Source organism: Bos javanicus, chromosome 15 (genome assembly GCF_032452875.1).
Source record: "Bos javanicus breed banteng chromosome 15, ARS-OSU_banteng_1.0, whole genome shotgun sequence".
NCBI lineage: Eukaryota > Metazoa > Chordata > Mammalia > Artiodactyla > Bovidae > Bos > Bos javanicus.
Genome location: NC_083882.1, coordinates 44,198,141 through 44,219,514, shown reverse-complemented (window position 1 = coordinate 44,219,514; position 21,374 = coordinate 44,198,141). Strand labels below are relative to the sequence as shown.

The 21,374-nt window shown below is 35.9% G+C and overlaps 1 protein-coding gene across 6 annotated transcripts in view; it reads right to left on the bottom strand.

Moving 5' to 3' along the window:
- STK33 (serine/threonine kinase 33) overlaps positions 1 to 21,374 on the bottom strand; it is a 189,170-nt gene that overhangs the window by 18,174 nt on the left and 149,622 nt on the right. For all 6 annotated transcript variants that reach the window (XM_061440874.1, XM_061440873.1, XM_061440877.1 and 3 more), the window contains 2 exons: positions 20,176 to 20,288; positions 19,647 to 19,732 (listed from right to left, as the gene is read on the bottom strand). In XM_061440874.1, the coding sequence (XP_061296858.1) occupies positions 19,647 to 19,732; positions 20,176 to 20,288 (199 nt within the window). The remainder of the gene's footprint in view (positions 1 to 19,646; positions 19,733 to 20,175; positions 20,289 to 21,374) is intronic.

Below are 21,374 nucleotides of genomic sequence, written 5' to 3'. Positions count from 1 at the left end.
CACAGATGAAGACTCAGACCAAAAAGGAATTGAAATTGTTTAGAACAGTAGATAGTCTCAGAGCTCTCATCTGAATGATTTCTGATTTCCAGGGTTCTGTCAACAGCCCTGCTTTACCCCAATGATTCATCTGGCCTCTATTATAACTTCCTGGCTTCACTGCAACCTTGAACACTAATCACAGTGTCCAGGCTCCTAGAATACCGGTACACACAACTTTGCCTTGAACGTCAATCTCTCATTAGAAAACAGAGATAATCTCACACATCTAGGTCTGTAATCCTAGTCCTCAACTGCCCTTCCCTGATAAACTCTCCACAAGTTAACTCTCTGGATCCACAATAGTTATTGATGGTGCTTACCCAACATTCCTGTCTTCAAGGCACATATTAGAATCTTGCCTCTCTACTTCTTTTGGGACATGACAATATGACTTGTTTTGACCAGTGAAAACATGATTTGAAATAGTGCATATCACTTCTAGATAGAAACTCTGAAAGCTTGTGGTTTAATACCTGCATTAGTAACAATAGAAGCACAGAGAGAGTTCCCTCAGCCTGGGTCCCTGGGTGAAGACAAAGTGAAACAGAACTTGCTTCCCTCATCCAAGCCAATGTGCCATGGAAGGCGTCAAGAACACTGAGATTTGGGAGTCATTTGTTACCACAGCATAATCTAGCCTGTCTTGATATAGGTAGATAGAAGATTAAAATTTACATTCTGTGAGTCACCTCCAAAAAGCCCAAAAGAATGAGCTCACTGTACAATCAGCATACCCAACAAAACTGTAATTACTACAGAAATCATATGCAATCAGTACCATGTGATAGCCAATTTATTTAGGCAGTATTGGCTTTGCACAGCCCTGATATGCATGAATTTCAGTCATCATTAATTAAATAGTGTCAGTCACCCAGCAACACAGTTCACATTTTAGTCACTATGGTATAATAACTATCATTGCATAAAGTTCAAACTTCACTGCGAGCTCTTCAATACACAATCACCATGTAAATTACAGATATGTACAGTCATGTAAATTACATAATATTTACACCATGTAAATTACAGATATGTACAGTCATGTCTATTGGTGACTGGACACCATCCATCTGTTCACACACAGACAGCAATCCGTGCAGTTGTGTTGCCTCCTTGTCTCCCAGGTAATTTGCCAACAAAGATGAAATTGCAACAAAGAAACTAAAGTGATAATACTGGAAGTAAAATCTGAATCAAATGTAAATGGAGTAATAGAAGAAATAGCTGACCATGAGAATGTTGACACTGTCACTGAAAGAATCCAAGTGTGCAACCAAAGGAACTTAGTAAGGCAAACTTAGCAGCATAAATGAGGAAGGATGAAGATACTTCAGAGAATATGGTGCCCACAAAAAACAAATTTAAAGAATTTTCAGAGATATTTCATGACATTGGAAAGACAAAGGATACCATGTTACAAGTTAATCCAAGCTTGTAAAACACTATGACAATTTGCCAAGGCATAAAAAAGATATTTCCTTCTGTATTATAAGAAGGTAAGCATTCTTTAAACTAATCTTGATAAGTTTTAACTAAAAAATAAGATACTTTAATTCTCAATATTTCTAATGTTTTAAATTACAGTGCAAAATAATAGCTTTACTTTTGTCTCATTCCCTATATTTATTTATAACTAACAGGGAGTTTTTTAATATTTAACAAAAAATTTAAAGGGTATGGATCATAATTTTTCCAATTATTAAAATCATTTTTCACAGCTTCAATATACACTATTTTTATGGTTCTGCACTACTGTGCAAAGCAAGAACTACCTGTACTATCTTGAACCTGCATTTCTAGCAATCTTTCAAATGCTTGGTCTACATATATATACACACACACACACCCCCCTCCCCAAGAGCTTGGTGACTGACACGCTACAAGTCTAAAGTAGAGCACCTTTGTATTCAAAGAAATGATCCTATTTCTTATTTCAAAGAGACTGGGGAGAAGAGCAAAAGATCCAGAACAGGAACATTATCCCCTCATAAACACTCTACTATTTATAAAATTTTAACTATTTGCTTCCTATATTTGCTTGTGATAGCAAACAGGGCACAAACAGTGGTTTGGACTCCACACTTTCCCTCTTGCCTAAAGTCCATCCAATAACTTACTAGACTGCCTGCTTCCTGCTTGCTAGCAGTTGAAGGAAAAATTGCATCAAATATTTGCACTGATCAGATGAATAAGTGGCCCAGGGCTGCGTGTCATGAGCCTTCTAGGCTGAAGAGAAACTATATATGAATCAACCAAATAAAAATCGGTATAATTTTAGGCTAGACACTGCAGATTGTGGAGATACCTCACCATCAGAACAGTAACTTCTGAACTCCCTTTATTGGCTGTGTTCGGGAGTCACGTCCCGAACTCATCAACCATGAAACAGCAAATGGCAGGAACGCAGCAGTAATAGGCTGATAATCTGAGGCTATCATTAGTAGAAAACCAACCTTTTGGTTAACAAATTTCTACTTGTTTAGCTAACAGCTTGAGATTATTTTATTTTGAAAAGCTAGAAAGCTGAACACTCATAGAGGAGAAGTTTGGTCAAATACCAATATTTGGACTTAATACCTGAGGAGGCAGGTCCTACAGATACAGACCCAGGCATACATCCTCATCTAACAAAATCTGCCTTTTCAAGGATAGAGCCTATTAGTATTTTGTAAATAATAAAGATTTAACATGTATTTTTAAATGAATGAATATTATGTATGAGTTGGGTTAAGATGGTATAAAACATAAAATAAGCTAAGCTAAAAGGAAACATTCTGGGACTTCATAGTCTTTATTTTCTACTTTTCATCAATAGCTAGAACACTTTACTTCATAATGTTCTGAGGGATAAAATCTTTTCAGGAGGAAAATGGAATGCTGCTGCCGCTGCTTAGTTGCTCAGTCGTGTCTGACTCCTTGCACTCCTGTGCACTGCACACTGCGAGGCTCCTCCGTCCATGCGATTCTCCAGGCAAGAATACTGGAGCAGACTGCCATTCCCTTCTCCAGGAGACCTTCCCAAGCCAGGGATTGAGCCCAGGTCCTCCCACATTTCAGGCATATTCTTTACCACCAGGAAAATGGAATAGTCACTTTATAAAAAAGCACATAAAAGGGATGCTCAACTTTACAAAATTAATAAAGTCCAAATAAAAACAACGAGTTACCAATTTATACCTTATAGATGGACATAAATTTAAGTTTGATGGTTCTCTTGGTGAGGGTGTGGGGAAACAGGCTTCTCATTTACTTGCTTTTTATGGGAGGATTAGTCAGTAATAAACCATCAAAATGTGTAAAGCACACTCTCACAGATCAGTAGTTCAAGTTTTAAGAATTTATCCTATATGCTGACATAGTATACAAACATATATTTACAAGAACATTTGTTGCACCGTTGTTTGTAATAGAAAAGACCTGAAACAGTTTAAATATTTCATATTCAGAAGAGAAAAATAATAGTGTATCCATGGTTTTGGATACAATGCTGCTTTTAAAAAATAAGGAAATCGTCCCAAAATACATTCAATGAAAAAGAAAAGTTCGCGTAATATAAATCCATTTGTGAAAAGTGGATACAAAAAAATATACAGAATGTATTTAAAAGAACACATAAGAGATTTAACAATGGTTATCTTTAATAAGAGGGAATGAGGGAATAGAGGGAGGAAGTTATTTTTCCTGCTTTGTTTACCATTTAAATCATTTACCAAGGGTAATGGCAACTATTATATGACTAATAATTAATATAAATTATATAAGAAAAGAAATACTGTAAGTCATAGGACTCACAGCACCCAATAAAATCACTGAACATGCCCTAATGGGTCTCAGTAAGTCCAAGGCAGCAGTGGAGAAAGGTAATAATGGATCATTAAAGTCAGCAAGTACACCACTGAAAAGTTTTCCTAACAGTCAGCTCAGTGATTTTGTTTTTACAAGTAGAACAAATAATGAAAATAGACAAGGTTGGTGTTGATACTCCTGCTCTTTAAGAGGAAACAGCCTGAGAAATTGAGTGAGTGGGTGAGTGAGTGAAGTCGCTCAGTCGTGTCCGACTCTTTGCGACCCCGTGGACTGTAGCCCCCCAGGCTCCTCCGTCCGTGGGATTCTCCAGGCAAGAATACTGGAGTGGGTTGCCATACCAAAAGTGCATTTCCAATTGTCTGCCAAGAATTTCTAGCTAGAGGTGCTGCTGAGCCTTTAATACTGTAATGTATACTTGAAAGCTGCTAAAAGGATAGATCTTTAAAGTTTCTATCACAATAAAAATATTAATCTATGCAAGGTGATGGATGTATTAACTAAACTTATTGTGATAATCATTTCATAATATACATATAAAATCATTGTTGTACATCTTAAATTTATATAATGTTATATGTCAATTATATCTCAATAAAGCTAGAAAAATGAAAACAGACTCAACATATTCCAAACCAACATTCTTCAGACTGGAGTACGTAGTGTGTAAGAAGACTTCATATGGCCTGTGGGGGCAGGGATAGTTTGCAGGGAATCAGTTTCAAGACCCTCAATTTCTTTTTTTTTTATTTTATTTTATTTTTTAACTTTACAATATTGTACTGGATGCCTGGGGCTGGTGCACTGGGAAGACCCTCAATTTCTAATGATCTCTTTTTTTTCATAAGACACCTGCTTGAGTAAGGATATGCAGTAATTCTTTTCATGTTCTTTTCTTAAGTCACCTTCTTATAATGCTTGTTACTATACATACATTTATTTGTGTGTGTATGTGACAAAGACTTACATCTAAAATATGTAACCAACTTCTATAAATCAATACATTTAAAAAAGAAATAGAAAATGGGAGAGAGACTTGAATAGACATTTTGTAAAAAAAAAAAAAAAAGATATTCAAAAGGAAAATTAGCATAAATAAATTAGCATAAACATGAAACATGACCAATTTCATTTGTCATTTGGGAAACACAGATTAAAACTACAATGAGATACCATTATATATCTACCAAAGTATCTAAATTAAAAATACTAACAATACCAAGCACTGGAGACGATGGGGAGCAACACTAGAACTCTCACACTATTGCTGGTGAGTGGCACAAAGTGAACTTAGGAAAACGGAACAAAAGAACTTTCTGGTGGGGGTAGAAATGTTCTGTATTTTGTTCTGGGCAGTGGTTACACAAAAGTATACATATAAAAAAATTCATCAGCTAAACTCTTAAAATCTGTCTATTCTATAGTAAGTAAATTATATCTTAACAAAACTATGATTATTTTAAAAGTAAATTTCATAGCTTCATAGATATTATTACATGTGGCTCAACCATTTCACAGTTGTAAAATATTCCATTGTCAGACTATACCACAATTTATTCATTCTCTAGGAAGAGGGAATTTGGGGTGACTCTGGGTTTTTGCTCCTATAAACACTTCTACAAACATTACCGTGTATGTCTCCAAGGGTATATATGTAGAAGAACTCCTTGGGTATATTCTTAGAAATTAAATTTATTGGTATAGAGTATGTGAATGGTTAACTTTAATAGATAATGTTTTTCGAAACATTTTCAAACCGTTTTCCAAAGTAGTTGTACCAGTGTACTCTCACCAGCAATGATTTAGAGAGACTCTTTACCTGCATCTCTTCCAAACCCTATTACTGTCAGACTTTTTAATTTTTAGTTTTATCTCACTGAAGTCCTGATTTGTATTTCCCTGATCACAAATGTAACTGAGCATCTTGTTGCTTGTTCATCAGCCAAATGCAGGTCCTTGTTTGTAAAGATGTCTGGTCCTGTCCAGTTGCTTGTCCATTTCCTACTAGGCGGTTGGTCTACTTTGTACTGATTTGTAAGAAACACTGAGATTTCATGATATTGATTTTTTCTTGGTTATTTGGGTTACAAAAGCCTTCTCCTAGTCTATAATCTATCAGTTTTCCCTAAAAGGCTGTTTTATGAATAGAAGTTCTAAAGATTAATATAAGTCAAGTTTATTCCTCATTCCTTTTATGTTAATGACTTTGGTATCTTGTTTATAAAATCCTTTTCTACACACTCCAAGCTCCAAAAGGGTTTCACCTATATTTACACTAAAAGTTAAATATAAATTTGTATTATTTAAGTCCTTGACTGATTAGAAGTTGACTTTTGTCTACCATGTGAGATAGGAACCCAATTTCTTTTTCTTCATATGGACAGCCATTTATCTGAACTCCAGTTGTTGAATAATCTCTCCTTTTTTCCACTGATGCATCATACTACCACTGTCATAAATGTTCCAGACGTGTATGGATATGTTTCCACACTTTCTATTTTATTCTACTGGTCAATTTGTTTACTACTATATCATTATCACACTGTGCTAACTAAATAGTCTTAATTTCTGTTACAGCAAAATACTCAAAAAAGCCTTGGCTATTTTTGACCCTTTATACTTCACTATAAATTTTAGGGTTGCAAAAAGAGGAATTTTGATTGGATTTGCTTTGTATATGTACATCAATATGAGGAAATAAATTTTATGATATTTAGTCTCCTGATGTAAATAATGGTATATATTTACACTTGAATTTTTCTTCAATGTTTTCCCATAAAATTTCATAACTTTCCTCAAAGAAGTCTTACAAATCTAATGCTGCATTTCTAGAAATTATAAATTTGTGAATACAGTTTTGCATGTCTTCATTTTTTTTGCATTTTATATTGTTGGTTGCTAGTGAAAAGAAGTGCAGTTGACTTTGTATATCAATCTCATTTTCCCCAGTTTTACTGAGGTATGATTAGTATATAGAGCTTCCAGGTGGCACACTGGTAAAGAATCCTCATGCCAATGCAGGAGGCGCAAGAGATGTGGGTTTGATCCCTGGGTCAGGATGATTCCCTGGAGTAGGAAATGGCAACCTGCTCCAGTATTCTTGCCTGCAGGATTCCATGGACAAAGGAGCCTGGTGGGCCACCGTCCATGGGTCACAAAGAGTTGGACATGACTGAATGAGTACACACACACAGTTGGTATACAACACTGTGTACGTTTAAGGTGTACAATGTATTGATTTGACACTCCTATTTATTGATGTATATCAGACTTAAATTGAAGAAAGTAGGGAAAACCACTAGACCATTCAGGTATGACCTAAATCAAATCCCTTATGATTATACAGTGGAAGTGAGAAATAGATTTAAGGGCCTAGATCTGATAGATAGAGTGCCTGATGAACTATGGAATGAGGTTCGTGACATTGCACAGGAGACAGGGATCAAACCCATTCCCATGGAAAAGAAATGCAAAAAAAGCAAAATGGCTGTCTGGGGAGGCCTTACAAATAGCTGTGAAAAGAAGAGAAGCGAAAAGCAAAGGAGAAAAGGAAAGATATAAACATCTGAATGCAGAGTTCCAAAGAATAGCAAGAAGAGATTAAGAAAGCCTTCTTCAGCGATCAATGTAAAGAAATAGAGGAAAACAACAGAATGGGAAAGACTAGGGACCTCTTCAAGAAAATCAGAGATACCAAAGGAACATTTCATGCAAAGATGGGCTCGATAAAGGACAGAAATGGTATGGACCTAACAGAAGCAGAAGATATTAAGAAGAGATGGCAAGAATACACAGAAAAACTGTACAAAAAAGATCTTCACGACCCAGATAATCACGATGGTGTGATCACTGACCTAGAGCCAGACATCCTGGAATGTGAAGTCAAGTGGGCCTTAGAAAGCATCACTACGAACAAAGCTAGTGGAGGTGATAGAATTACAGTAGAGCTATTCCAAATCCTGAAAGATGATGCTGTGAAAGTGCTGCACTCAATATGCCAGCAAATTTGTAAAACTCAGCAGTGGCCACAGGACTGGAAAAGGTCAGTTTTCATTCCAATCCCAAAGAAAGGCAATGCCAAAGAATGCTCAAACTACCACACAATTGCACTCATCTCACATGCTAGTAAAGTAATGCTCAAAATTCTCCAAGCAAGGCTTCAGCAATATGTGAACTGTGAACTTCCTGATGTTCAAGCTGGTTTTAGAAAAGGCAGAGGTACCAGAGATCAAATTGCCAACATCCGCTGGATCATGGAAAAAGCAAGAGAGTTCCATAAAAGCATCTATTTCTGCTTTATTGACTATGCCAACGCCTTTGACTGTGTGGATCACAGTAAACTGTGGAAGATGCTGAAAGAGATGGGAATACCAGATCACCTGATCTGCCTCTTGAGAAATTTGTATGCAGGTCTGGAAGCAACAGTTAGAACTGGACATGGAACAACAGACTGGTTCCAAATAGGAAAAGGAGGACGTCAAGGCTGTATATTGTCACCCTGCTTATTTAACTTATATGCAGAGTACATCATGAGAAACGCTGGACTTGAAGAAACACAAGCTGGAATCAAGATTGCCGGGAGAAATATCAATAACCTCAGATGTGCAAATGACACCACCCTTATGGCAGAAAGTGAAGAGGAACTAAAAAGCCTCTTGATGAAAGTGAAAGAGGAGAGTGAAAAAGTTGGCTTAAAGCTCAACATTCAGAAAACGAAGATCATGGCATCCGGTCCCATTACTTCATGGGAAATAGATGGGGAAACAATGGAAACAGTGGCTGACTTTATTTTTTGGGGCTCCAAAATCACTGCAGATGGTGACTGCAGCCATGAAATTAAAAGACGCTTACTCCTTGGAAGGAAAGTTATGACCAACCTATATGGCATATTCAAAAGCAGAGACATTACTTTGCCAGCAAAGGTCCATTTAGTCAAGGCTATGGTTTTTCCTGTGGTCATGTATGGATGTGAGAGTTGGACTGTGAAGAAGGCTGAGCATCAAAGAATTGATGCTTTTGAACTGTGGTGTTGGAGAAGACTCTTGAGAGTCCCTTGGACTGCAAGGAGATCCAACCAGTCCATTCTGAAGGAAATCAGCCCAGGGATTTCTTTGGAAGGAATGATGCTAAAGCTGAAACTCCAGTACTTTGGCCACCTCATGCGAAGAGTTGACTCATTGGAAAAGACTGATGCTGGGAGGGATTGGGGGCAAGAGAAGGGGACGACAGAAGATGGGATGGCTGGATGGCATCACTGACTCTATGGACGTGGGTCTCAGTGAACTCCGGGAGTTGGTGATGGACAGGGAGGCCTGGCGTGCTGCGATTCATGGGGTCGCAAGGAGTCGGACAAGACTGAGCGACTGACCTGATCTGATCTGATCTGACCACCCTTAAATCCAGCTATCTTTCTCAGCTCTCTTATTATTATAAGAGTTTGTCTAGTCATTTGTATATTACTGCAAATAATAAAAGTTTTATCTCTGCTTTCCGATTCTCATGACTTTATTTTCCTTGTCTTAGACAAAGATCAACAATATTCAAAAAACTACTAGAAGCTGATTTCCTTGACTTAGCTCTTTATTTAAAGAAAATGCTTCTCACATTTCCCATTTAAAATATTTGCTGTAATCTTTTATCAGGTTAAGGACATTTTCTTTCATTCCTAATTATGAATGTATGTTGGGTCTTACTACAAGACAAGTGCTTTCTTTGAAATGATGATATCTTTTCTCCTTTAATATATTAATGTAGGAATTTATATTTATAGATTTTTTTTCCTGAAATTAAACCATCATTGTATTTTAGGGAAAATCCAACATGATTATGACCTATTTATAAGCACAGTTGAATCCAATTTCCTAATATTTTGTTTAAGGTTTTAGATCTATATAAATAAACAAAATGGATCTTTTTCATAGGTTTGCTTTTCACTGGTCTAATTTTGTTATACTAGAATATACAGAATTAATACACTGCCTAAGTTTTTAGATTTATTAATAAACAGTTGATGGTGCTATTCTTGTATCTTTTTAATCTTTATCCTTAAAATTTTTGCCTCATCTGCAGCTGTATTCCTTTTTTCCTGTGAAATATTATTTCTGATTTCTTTCTTTCTTTCTTATTTTTGCCAAAGGTTTATCTATTTGTTGATTCTATTGGTGTCAAAGAAAAAAAAAGAGAGAAAGACCAAAGAAGAGGACACAGTATATTCATAATAACCCAGATTTAAAATGTGAGATCATATACACATGATAAGCATTGAGAAAGGAGAGAGAACATTGGTACATGAGAGGGGGCTAAACTGGAAGATGTAGACAACAGATTTTCAAAGCCGTAAAGGATTAAAAAAAAATGTATAGAGTGGGACAAGTTGTAATAAACTTCAAAGTTTATTACAAACTTATTCTATTTCAAAGAATCAAATGTTGGTCTTACTGATCTTCTCTTTTCTACCTTTGCTTTCTATTTATTTTCAACCTTAGGTTTATTTTTCCTACTACTTATTTGTATATATTCTGTTGGGATATTTTCCCAAAATTTTAAGTTGGATATGTATTTCCCTTTTAGCCTTTCTTCTTCCCAATGTACATACATTAGGTGATATTAATAAATTTCTGCTGAAACTTTTTTACTGTATCCACAGGTTTTGATATGCTGTGTTTTCATTACCATTCAGTTCTAGAAATTAAAAACTTTTTCTCATTAGGATCTATTTTTTTAACCCATGACTTATCTAGAAGCATGTGATTTAATTTCCAAATATATGCAGTATTTAATCTCATTTTGATTAACTTTCAACTTAATTGTATATTGTTAGAGAACATAATCTGTGAAATTTATGAAGGCTTGCTTCCTTCCTGGTTAGATTAATCCTGGTAAATGTTCCTTCCATGTGTGGTTAAGAAAAATGTATATTCCCTAATTGTTAGATGCAGAATTATATGTGTCCGCCAAAATAAGCTTGTTAATTGTATTGCTAAATATCCTTACTTCTGTTTTCATATGCTTCACATATTAGTAATTGAGAGAAGTGCATTAAAATCTCCCACTATGGTGGTGAATTTGCCAATTTCTCCATAGAATTTTGTCCACTTTTGATATATATTTTGAGGTTACCTTATTAGTTGCATGTGTTTAAATTTCTACATTTTGTTTGGATTGAACTGTTATCATTATACAGTAATCTTCATTATCTCTAATGATGATGATTTGTTTGTTGCAAGGTAGATTTAATGGATATTAATTCAGTTACTCAGGCTTTTTTTTAGTTAGTGTTTGCCTAGTGTGTTCTTTTCCACTCTTTTTCTTTCAATATTTCTGTGCCCTTATGCTTCAAATGTGCTTCCTGTAAATAGCACTTAGCTAGAAATTTAAAACTTCAACCTGACATTATGTCTTTTAACAGGTACTTCTAACCCATTAACTTATTTGAAGTTGTTTCTACTATTCAAGTTTATTACAACTTGTCCCACTCTATACATTTTTTTTTAATCCTTTACGGCTTTGAAAATCTGTTATCTACATCTTCCAGTTTAGCCCCCTCTCATGTACCAATGTTCTCTTTCCTTTCTCAATGCTTATCATGTGTATATTATCTCACATTTTAAATCTGGGTTATTATGAATATACTGTGTCCTCTTCTTTGGTCTTTCTCTCTTTTTTTTCTTTGACACCAACAGACTTTACCAAGGTATTTAAAGACTCTTGGTACACACAGCTCTTACAGTGTCTACTGAGTTTCTTTGACCTTTTTAACTATTTCTACAAGTGTTTTAAATCTATGACTTATGTGGCAAACCTGAGGCTTTGTATACTTAACAATATTTTTTATCATTGCCTTTCACTTGAGTGACAATGTCAAAGGATATAAAATTCTAAGTTTAAATGTTTTTCCTTTAATACATTTAGAATTATTACTCCATTTACACATGCATCCAATAATGCTGCTAAAAAGTAAGGTGTCAAGTTATTCTTGTTCTTTTTATGATATTGCTCTTCCTCTCTGGGAACATTGAGAATTTTCTGTTTTTGATGTTCTTAGATCTTATTACATCTATTTTGTCAGTTTTTCCTTCTCTCTCCTATCTGGTGGTCTATCATTATTTAAAGCTGAAGTCTTTTTTCTTTAATTCTGATGAATTATCTCTATTATTTCTAAAAGATTTCCTTCTCCCCATTTTCACTTTTTTGCCTGAGATTACTATTATATGAATCTTGTAACTTTTACTTTCAACTCCACATAGCTTCATTTTTGCTAAAGTTTTCAGTATGTTTATCTTCATCTGTTCCCATCTATAAAGTTCTATTAAAGTTACATAATCTGATCATCTAGTTTTTTAAATTCACTCTTCATTTGCACCCACTTCACTACTTATCCTACATAACTGTATGTCTGTCAACTATTACACCTAAATGGTTCTGTTTTACCATTTCATTTCTTGCTTCATATTATTAACATCTTCACTTATCTCTTTTGGCATGTGCACTTTGTTGACTTCTAAAGTCTGGGTCTGCCTATTCTAAACTCTCCTAATGGTGTGTGAAATATGGCCTGTGAGCTCACACTCCTTGGGGTGTACTAGCTCCTCAGGAAAACAGACCAGAACCAGATCTTCAGCCCCAGGAGCTCAAAATTCTAGGGACTAAAAATCTGCCCCCACCAAGCAACTCAATTTAGGATTTCATAATCAACCTTCTCTTCCAAGGAGAAGTCACCTTAGGAGGAGGCACTTCTAAAACTATAATCTACCTATCCTAGGGGGTGGAGGCCAACAGGTAAGTCATTGGTTTAGACCCAGTAATTCCCACCCATTTTCCTTAGCTTCTCACTCAAGCAGGGCATCAGCACTGCTCTGATTTTATTACTTCTGATCCCTGTGAGAGAACAGGCACCAGTGTCCCAAGGCAAAGAGCGAGGCAAAGGGGGAACTTGGGTTGTCTTTGTCTTCCTATTTTTACTTCCTGTCCTGGTTGTAGTCTCACCCACCATACATGCCATCTCAAAATAGCCCTTTATCTTCCTAGGGGTATCCCTATTCTCTGAATCCTGTTACCATGAGGTTTCTCTCTAAAGTTACTCTAGGTTTAATCTTCAGAAAAGATGCAGTTGTTCAGTCGCTCAGCTGTGTCCAACTCTTTGCAACCCCATGGACTGCAGCATGCCAAGCTTCCCTGTCCTTCACCATCTCCTGGAGCTTGCTCAAACTCATGTCCATTGAGTTGGTGATGCCATCCAACCATCTTATCCTCTGTTGTCCCCTTCTCCTCTTGCCTTCAATCTTTCCCAGGATCAGGGTCTTTTCAAATGAGTTAGTTCTTCGCATCAGAAGGCCAAAGGATTGGAGCTTCAGCTTCAGCACCAATCCTTCCAATGAATATTCAGCACTGATTTCCTTTAGGATTGACTGTTTTGATATCCTTGCAGTCCAAGGGACTCTCAAGAGTCTTCTCTAACAACACAGTTCAAAAGCATCAATTCTTTGGCACTCAGCTTTCTTTATAGTCCAACTCTCACATCCATACATGACTACTGGAAAAACCATAGCTTTGACTAGATAGATCTTTGTCAGCAAAGTAATGTCTCTGCTTTTGAATACGCTGTCTAGGTTTGTCACAGCTTTTCTTCCAAGGAGCAAGTGTCTTTTAATTTCATGGTTGCAGTCACCACCATCTGCAGTGATTTTGGAACCCAAGAAAATAAAGTCTGTCACTGTTTTCACTGTTTTCCCATCTGTTTTCCATGAACGGATGGGACTGGATGCCATGATCTTAGTTTTCTGAATGCTGAGTTTTAAGCCAGCTTTTACACTCTCCTCTTTCACCTTCATCAAGAGGCTCTTTAGTTCCTCTTCACTTTCTGCCATTAAAGTGTTAAAGTGGTATCATGTACATTTCTAAGACTGTTACTATTTCCCCCAGCAATCTTGATTCCAGTTTGTGATTCATCCAGCCTGGCATTTCACATGATGTACTCTGCACAGAAGTTAAATAATCTGGGTGACAATTTACGGCCTTAATGTACTCCTTTCCCAATTTTGAACCAGTCTATTGTTCCACATCCATTTCTAACTGTTGCTCCTTGTCCTACATACAAGTTTCTCACTTAAGCAGTTTTTATAATCCACTAAAAGGAATAATAGCTCTCTTCTTAAAAACCTAATAGTACTACTACTACACTACTTACTTTATATAAATACATGTTTTATATATTAAATATAGTATATAATATACATATAAATAAAAGTATATAATAATATTTAGAGAACATTTATATATTTTATAGTATATAATTTATTACATACCACATATCATATAGAGAGTACATTTTTATATGCTTATTTTAAATATATATATATTAAGTGAAGTGAAACTTTCTTAGTCATGTCCAACTCTTTGTGACCCCCATAGACTGTAGCCCACCAGGCTTCTCTATCCATGAGGTTTCCCAGGCAAGAATACTGGAGTGGGTTGCCATTTCCTTCTCCAGGGGATCTTCATGACCCAGGGATTGAACCCAGGTCTCCTGTATTGCAGGCGGACTTTTGCACACACACATATCAAATACGCATTCTCTGCCTGTGTTTTTTCTTCAATCCCTCCACTAGAGTGTGGGTAACCTGTAGGAAAGGACTATGTCAGACTCATTCTTGTGTCCTCCACAGTACATAGTAGTTATTCAATAAATATTTGTTTGAATTATTAAGTATGTACCAATCATTGAATATTGAGTAAATGCCCAAGGTTCCTGGTTCATGAGCTTCTTTTTAACATAATTTTTTTTAAAAAAACTTCATTAAAGAGGGCTTCAAAATCATATTCATATACATAAGATAATTCATAATTTAAGAGTAACTAAATATATAATATAAAGTTTAGAGCCTTAATATATTTAGGATGAAAATATATGGTAGCAAAAAAAATACCCAATAATTAGGTATCAGAAAATTTCAATTCTTTTCCATAAAGTGTAGGCTAAAGGTCAAAAACTAATGACTAAAACCTGAATAACAGTTTGTAAATTAGTGAACGAAGACCTGTTCATACATAGGAAAGAGTGTTCTGAAATTAGACCCTACACTTCATTATAAGAGCTTTGTAAAGTCTGACTATAAAGCAAAGCACACTGTAATTTGTGGTGAATTACTCAAGGGAGAGACTGTTTTAATCATCTTTGTACCCTTATAGTACCTTATGAATTAAAATAAAAAAGCACTTGTTAAAATCAACATAGACATTTAAATGACGCCCTAGAAAAAGTGCTCCACAAGAGAAGCCAGCATATGAGAAGCACCACACCACAACAGAGTACCCCCTGCCCTCCACAGCTAGACGAATCCCTCGTGGAGCAGCAGAGACCCAGCACCGCCAAAAAGAATAAATAAATAAATGGTATTCATATAGTTGCAAAATAAATGAGTATGAAATGGGTAAGGAAGGCACAGTGTGGGGAATATAGTCAGTAACTATGTAATATCTTTGTACGGTGATGTATCGTAACTAACTTATCATTTTGAAATGTGAGGAAATATCCAATCAGTATGTTGTGTAACAGGAACTAACATAGCATCGTAGGTCAATTATACTTCAAAAACAAATTCATAGAAAGAGAGAGATTAAACTTGTGGTTACACGAGGCCAGGAATACGGAAGTAGGAATTGGATAGCTACAGTCAAAGACACAAATTCCCTGTTATAAGGTAAATAAGTACTAGGCAAGTAAAATTCCCAGTTTTAAGATACATAAGTACTAGGAATGTAATATACAGCATGATAAATATAATTAACACAGCTCTATGTTATATATGAAAGTTGATAGAGTAAATCCTGGGTTCTAATCACCAGGAAATACATTTTTTTCCAATTTCTTTCATTTTGTACCTATGTGGCTTCATTAAATTTATTGTGATGACCATTTCATGACACATGTAAGGCAAGTCACTATGCTATGCCCCTCAAACTTAAAAAACTGAAGGAAAAAAAAAAAGAATGGACTAAGGTTAACATCCATGTATCAATATTGGCTCACTAGTTATGATAAACGTACTATAGTAATACAAGATCTCAACATTAGGGGAAACAAGGTGAGTGGTATATTGGAAGTCTTTGTATTATCTTCGCAGCTTTTTCATAAACCTAAAACTATTCTAAAATAAAAGGTTTATATAAAAAAATATAAATGACTGTTGTCCCATTTAAAATGAGCCACTCTGCAAGACTGATACACTATAATGATAATTTCCTTCTTTCAAAGAGCATGCAATTGTTCTCTACTATCTATGGCAGGAAGTTAAAACTCTTTAGTCTGGGATTCAAGGGCCCTCACAATTTTCCTTCCTTTTCTAAAAGTCTCATTTCCCACTTGTTTCCTGTAGGCATCTTATCTGCCAGTCAAATTAAACTTCCTGATTTCACACTCGCTTGCCTCTGTACCTCTCTGGTCATTTGGCAATCTCTTATGCCATTTATCATTTTCTTCCTTGCATTATATCTTATACATAGCTTGTTTCCCTTATTATATTGTAAATTCCTCATGTCAGAGACTGGGTCCTATATGTCTTTAACTGAATTTTATTACCTAGCACAAGGCATGGTACATGGCAGGCACCAAAAAAAAAAAAAAAAAAAATCTGTTGAAGGAATTATTGAATAATACCAACAGAGCTCAAATCTGGAAACCGCTTTTTGACAAGCCATAGAAGAAAAATGTTTCATTAATTTACAGCAAGGTTCTTAAATATAAGCAGGCATTGAAAGTACTAGGGAAACATTAAATGTGCAAATTCTTGGTGTTAGTCGTTATCAGGGGATTGAATACCAAGGGGCAACTGTTAACTATCTAACAAGGAATGAACTCCTGAACTACTGTTGAGAATAAAGAGGGCAAAAAGGTAGAAAAAGATAAAGAGGATAGCAGGCATACTCCTGGCAAGGGGTGTCATCATCAAACTCTCCCTTTGTAGGAAAGTCATTTATTGGCTGTTTTTCCTTGCATCTGACCTTGGACTTTTGAAATCAGGATGATAATATCTGTTTAAGACCCATTGACTTAAATGTACATAGGGAAGCAATGATTATTTTTCTCAGAATACTTTTCAGATGTGTACCGTATTTCAAAACGCACAATATATAGAGTAAACCATGGAAACTTTTTATCCAATAAAGCTCTTTGAAAAGAATGTCACTGTTCGTCCGGTATTGGAAGATAAGCTCTTGTTATAAAGTGGTAAGGCACTGAGAGAACTAACATGTCCTCTTTAGATTATTTCAAACAGAGGACACGAATTATAGGAAGCGAGACTTCAAGTGGTTAAGAAGAAAAGAGTTTTGCCTTTCAGAAGTTTACAAAATGCCAGTATTCTAAACTTCATATACTGAACTCCTCAGGATAGTCCGATATAGTACACGCTATCTGTCACTTCTCTATCCATTTGGCAAAGACTACATAGAGACAAATTGTTACAGAGGCTCAAAAATGGAGACTTCTGGAAAAATGACCAAAGCCAGAAATAAAGTTTCACTAATTAGAAAACAAATAATTAAATGGCCAAACCCGAATGTTGTGTGATGCTGAAAAGAGATAGATTTCTAAAGCACACCATCTGTTTTACAGTTTTTTATTTTGCTCTACTACAAATCTACTCAGCTGTTTTGCAATGATCTAGCTGCTAACTCATTTGCACAATTACTTTAGGCCAGAAATACTTATTGCACAGAATCATTTGAGAGTTCAACACATTCATAGAAGAGGGCAGTTATAAACTATTTTTGAGTGAAGGCAATTTTTTAGCCCTTAAAGAAAAAAAATTATTCCAATAAATGATTAGAAATTCCCAAAGGAAAATCACAGTGGTATCACTATAAATTTATGGTATCTAAAATCTATCAAGGACTCCAGGGTCACCATCAATCCCTCTGTTGGCCATTCTAATGAAAATTCATTCTCATCTTTACCTCTAGGCAGCATTTATCTGGGGGCTGACTGTTCTTGCTTTCTCAAACACTTTTCTTACTCAACTTTCTTGGCAGTACCCTCCTAACTTTCCTCTTTCCTCATTAGCTATTCCTTTTCAGCCTCCATTGCTAGCTTCTACTCTTCTAAATGTTGCAGTGTCTAAAAGCAGACTGCTGAGGCCTCTTGTCCTTTCTATCCGCATTTTCTTCCTAATTCATCTCTTCAACACAATGGCTTTATATGGCATCTGTATACTCAGGATTCACAGATTTATATCTCCAGTTCATTCTTCTCCAGTTCCAGGCTCATACTTTCGATGATCTATTGGAAATCTCCACTTGAATGTGACATAGGCATCTCAAATTTATCATGGCCAATGTGGAACTCTTGACTCACCACTCTTCCCCCAGGAAAAAAATGTTTCTCCTGCAGTCTTCCACATCTCAGTAAATGGCACTACCATCCAACCAGCTGTTAAAGCAAAATCTAAAATTCACCCTTGATTCCTCCCTTATCCTCATCCCTTATCTAATCCATCACCAAATATTAACAAATATATCTAAAAATATATCACATTTATTTCTCTTCAATTCTATTGCTACCACCTTGTCTAAGCCACCATCATTTCTCAACAATACTACTGTAATATAAGCATATTATGTATCTCCAATATCTAACACAGTGTCTAATAAGTAAAAGACGTAAAATATTCCTATGTCTCTGGAATCTCCAGTTTCCATTTTCAGGCATTTTCTGACATACCTACAGACTTATTCATTCACTGAATCATCTACTCATTCAGCCATTATTTACTGAGTACTGTACTAATTGGCATTAGGCTTAACTGCACATTTCACAGTATCTCAAAGATGACAGTCATTTGTTTCCTGTTCATCTAAAAATGTCTGGAGGTAGGCATTCAAGGGCTGGTGTGGCAGCTCTCTACACTAAGAGCCCTGGTTCCTAGAATCGTGTTGCTCTCCTATCCTGTTTATATTCCACTTTATTATCTAATATGGCTACTCAAACTCCATCCATCGCAGCTGCACTGCAGTCACTAGGAAAGAAGATGGATGTGAGGAATGCCATACTCCCTCCATTTAAGGGCACTTCCCAGAGATTACTCTTACCTGCACTTAGATCTCATTGACCAGCACTGTAACTAGCAAAGATAGGGGATAACTAGTAAAGAAGACTAGATAAGAATGTTACCAGTGAAAAGTCAGGATCCTCATGACCACAGAAGAAAGAGAGAATAATTATTGAGAGGTAATAGCATCCTCTTCCAAAGTTCCTGTTGTGACCAGGTAATGTTCTGGGTAACAGGGATACGAAGATCACTTAAGACAGGGTTACTGCTCGAGGCATTAGTGTAATGGGGGAAAGCAATATGCAAATGAATAATGACTCAAGATTTCAAGCCAGGCAACAGCCACTGTTAGAAGACCTTGGCTTTTCTGAGTCCCTGTAGATTCTCTGCATCCAAAGAGCTGAAAGAGAAGTAGACAGTTCCAGGGCTTTACATCACTAAACTATACAGACTGCGTCAACAGTCCACATATTTAACAAAGGAAATTTCTCAGCTCTATTCTACTGGACTTGATACAATAGAAAAGTTCATTTAAACCTCTATAAACACATATAAACAACTGTGGTAGTAATTTTAACAGTTTGAAAATACCCATTTCAGAAATGTGTCAGCACTCAATAACTTTTTTAACTTGTCAGAAGATGAAACTAAATGACTGTTTTAAGACTATATATAGACTATAAGGCCAGATGAAAAGAAATAAGCAATGGTAGCGTGCCAACATTTTTTAAAAAAGGCAGTAGTATTGAAACTTACTGTTAACCACTGGTTATCTAGTAGTTCCTTAGCTGTGATTCTGTGAGCAGGGTCTACTTTCATAAGTTGTTTCAAAACACTTTTAGCTGCAAATAAAGGAAAAAATCCTATCTTATATATCTTAACTATAATTAATATCACATATTTTCCAATTTTAGGATTAAGTCTGTATGACACGAAGGAAACATATCAGTTAGAACAAATATCATCAGTACATATGGCTAATACTAAACAAAGTTTAAGGCTGAAAGTGAGGTTTTATTGCCTGGATAACCTGGTTTATAGTCTTCAGTAAAAATTAGCTATTTGATCAGAAAATTTCCTCTTCAGTGTTTAGTACACATTTTCTGTTTTTAAGTTTCAACTATAAAAGTCACAGTGAAGATAGCACTATTTCCACAAGTAAATGGTTTTTATTTCTACAAGTAAATTTAATGGCTACTCAGAGATTTAAAGTATCTAAATTACTGGCTGGCTTTCTTATATTATGCATATTTGCTTTAATAAATAATAGCACATCTATACTTACCACAATCACTTATGGAATTCCAGATTGAATTTTTAAAATGTAGTTCTCCCTTTTTTATCAATTCAAAAAGCTTCTCTTCTGAGCTTGCCATAAAGGGTGCTTTTCCACATAATCTACAGCAAAGGCAATCATTCTGTTTAGATTCTTTTAAACAATCAAAATAAGGCTATTAAAAATTAAGTTTCCATAGAACTTGAAAGCAGTGGTGCTTCATATTTAAGTAAAGGAGAGGAAGAGGTGGGAACTTCTCTGGATGTAGAAATGGAAAAAAAGGGGTTTTGGGAGATTAGTGCTAGGCTCTTCTATCCATTGGAACTTCCACATGTGCAAAGCTCTTTCAGGTGGGAAAACACTAAGCTTAAATGGGGTTAAAATACAAAAAGGTGTGTGAGTTTAGGTGCACAGTAATAGTGGTGGAGAACAGAGGAGAGACACTTCAATGTGAGGAAGGGTAAGCCTCTGCCTTAAGGTACACTGGACTTAACAGAAAGATACACTGAGTCATCACAGTCTAATGAGATTACTTCTTCTAGTGACAGTGGAAGACTTTTATCCATGGTAAAATGTTACACAAAGACTGGTGATGACGGTAAGAATGATCCTGAGGCCTACTGGCTCTGAGTCAAAATAAAAAAATCCATTAAAATAGCCACAACTCTTCAAAAATTATATACAAAATGAAGAAAATCTGAAGGAGGAAAACCAGATGATGAATTTGACCCATGAGTAGCATGTATAAACATGGACTTATTGTAAATTTCATAGTACAGGACTATGAGTCTTTAGAACCTTTTAAAGGAAGTACTATGCTATACTTTTGGAGAAGGAAATGGCAACCCACTCCAGTATTCTTGCCTGGAAAATACCATGGATGGAGGAACCTGGTAGGCTACAGTCCATGGGATCGCAAAGTCGGACACAACTGAGCAACTTCACAGTCACATGCTATACTTTACAAAGAGCATGGCAAGCCTATGCGTCAATAGGTGATCCAGTCCAAAACTATGTGCTTAAAAGTTACAAATGTTAGCCATCATCTTTCTTGTCAATCCCAACATCTGAGGGACATCCTGTAGACAACAACCAGATTCTCCCAATGACAACCAGACAGAAGTTGGACCTGGACTCATCACAGAGGCAATGCTAACTCTCTATGTCTATTCTTTAGCTCTCAGGATTATATTTTTCCACTTTATTAC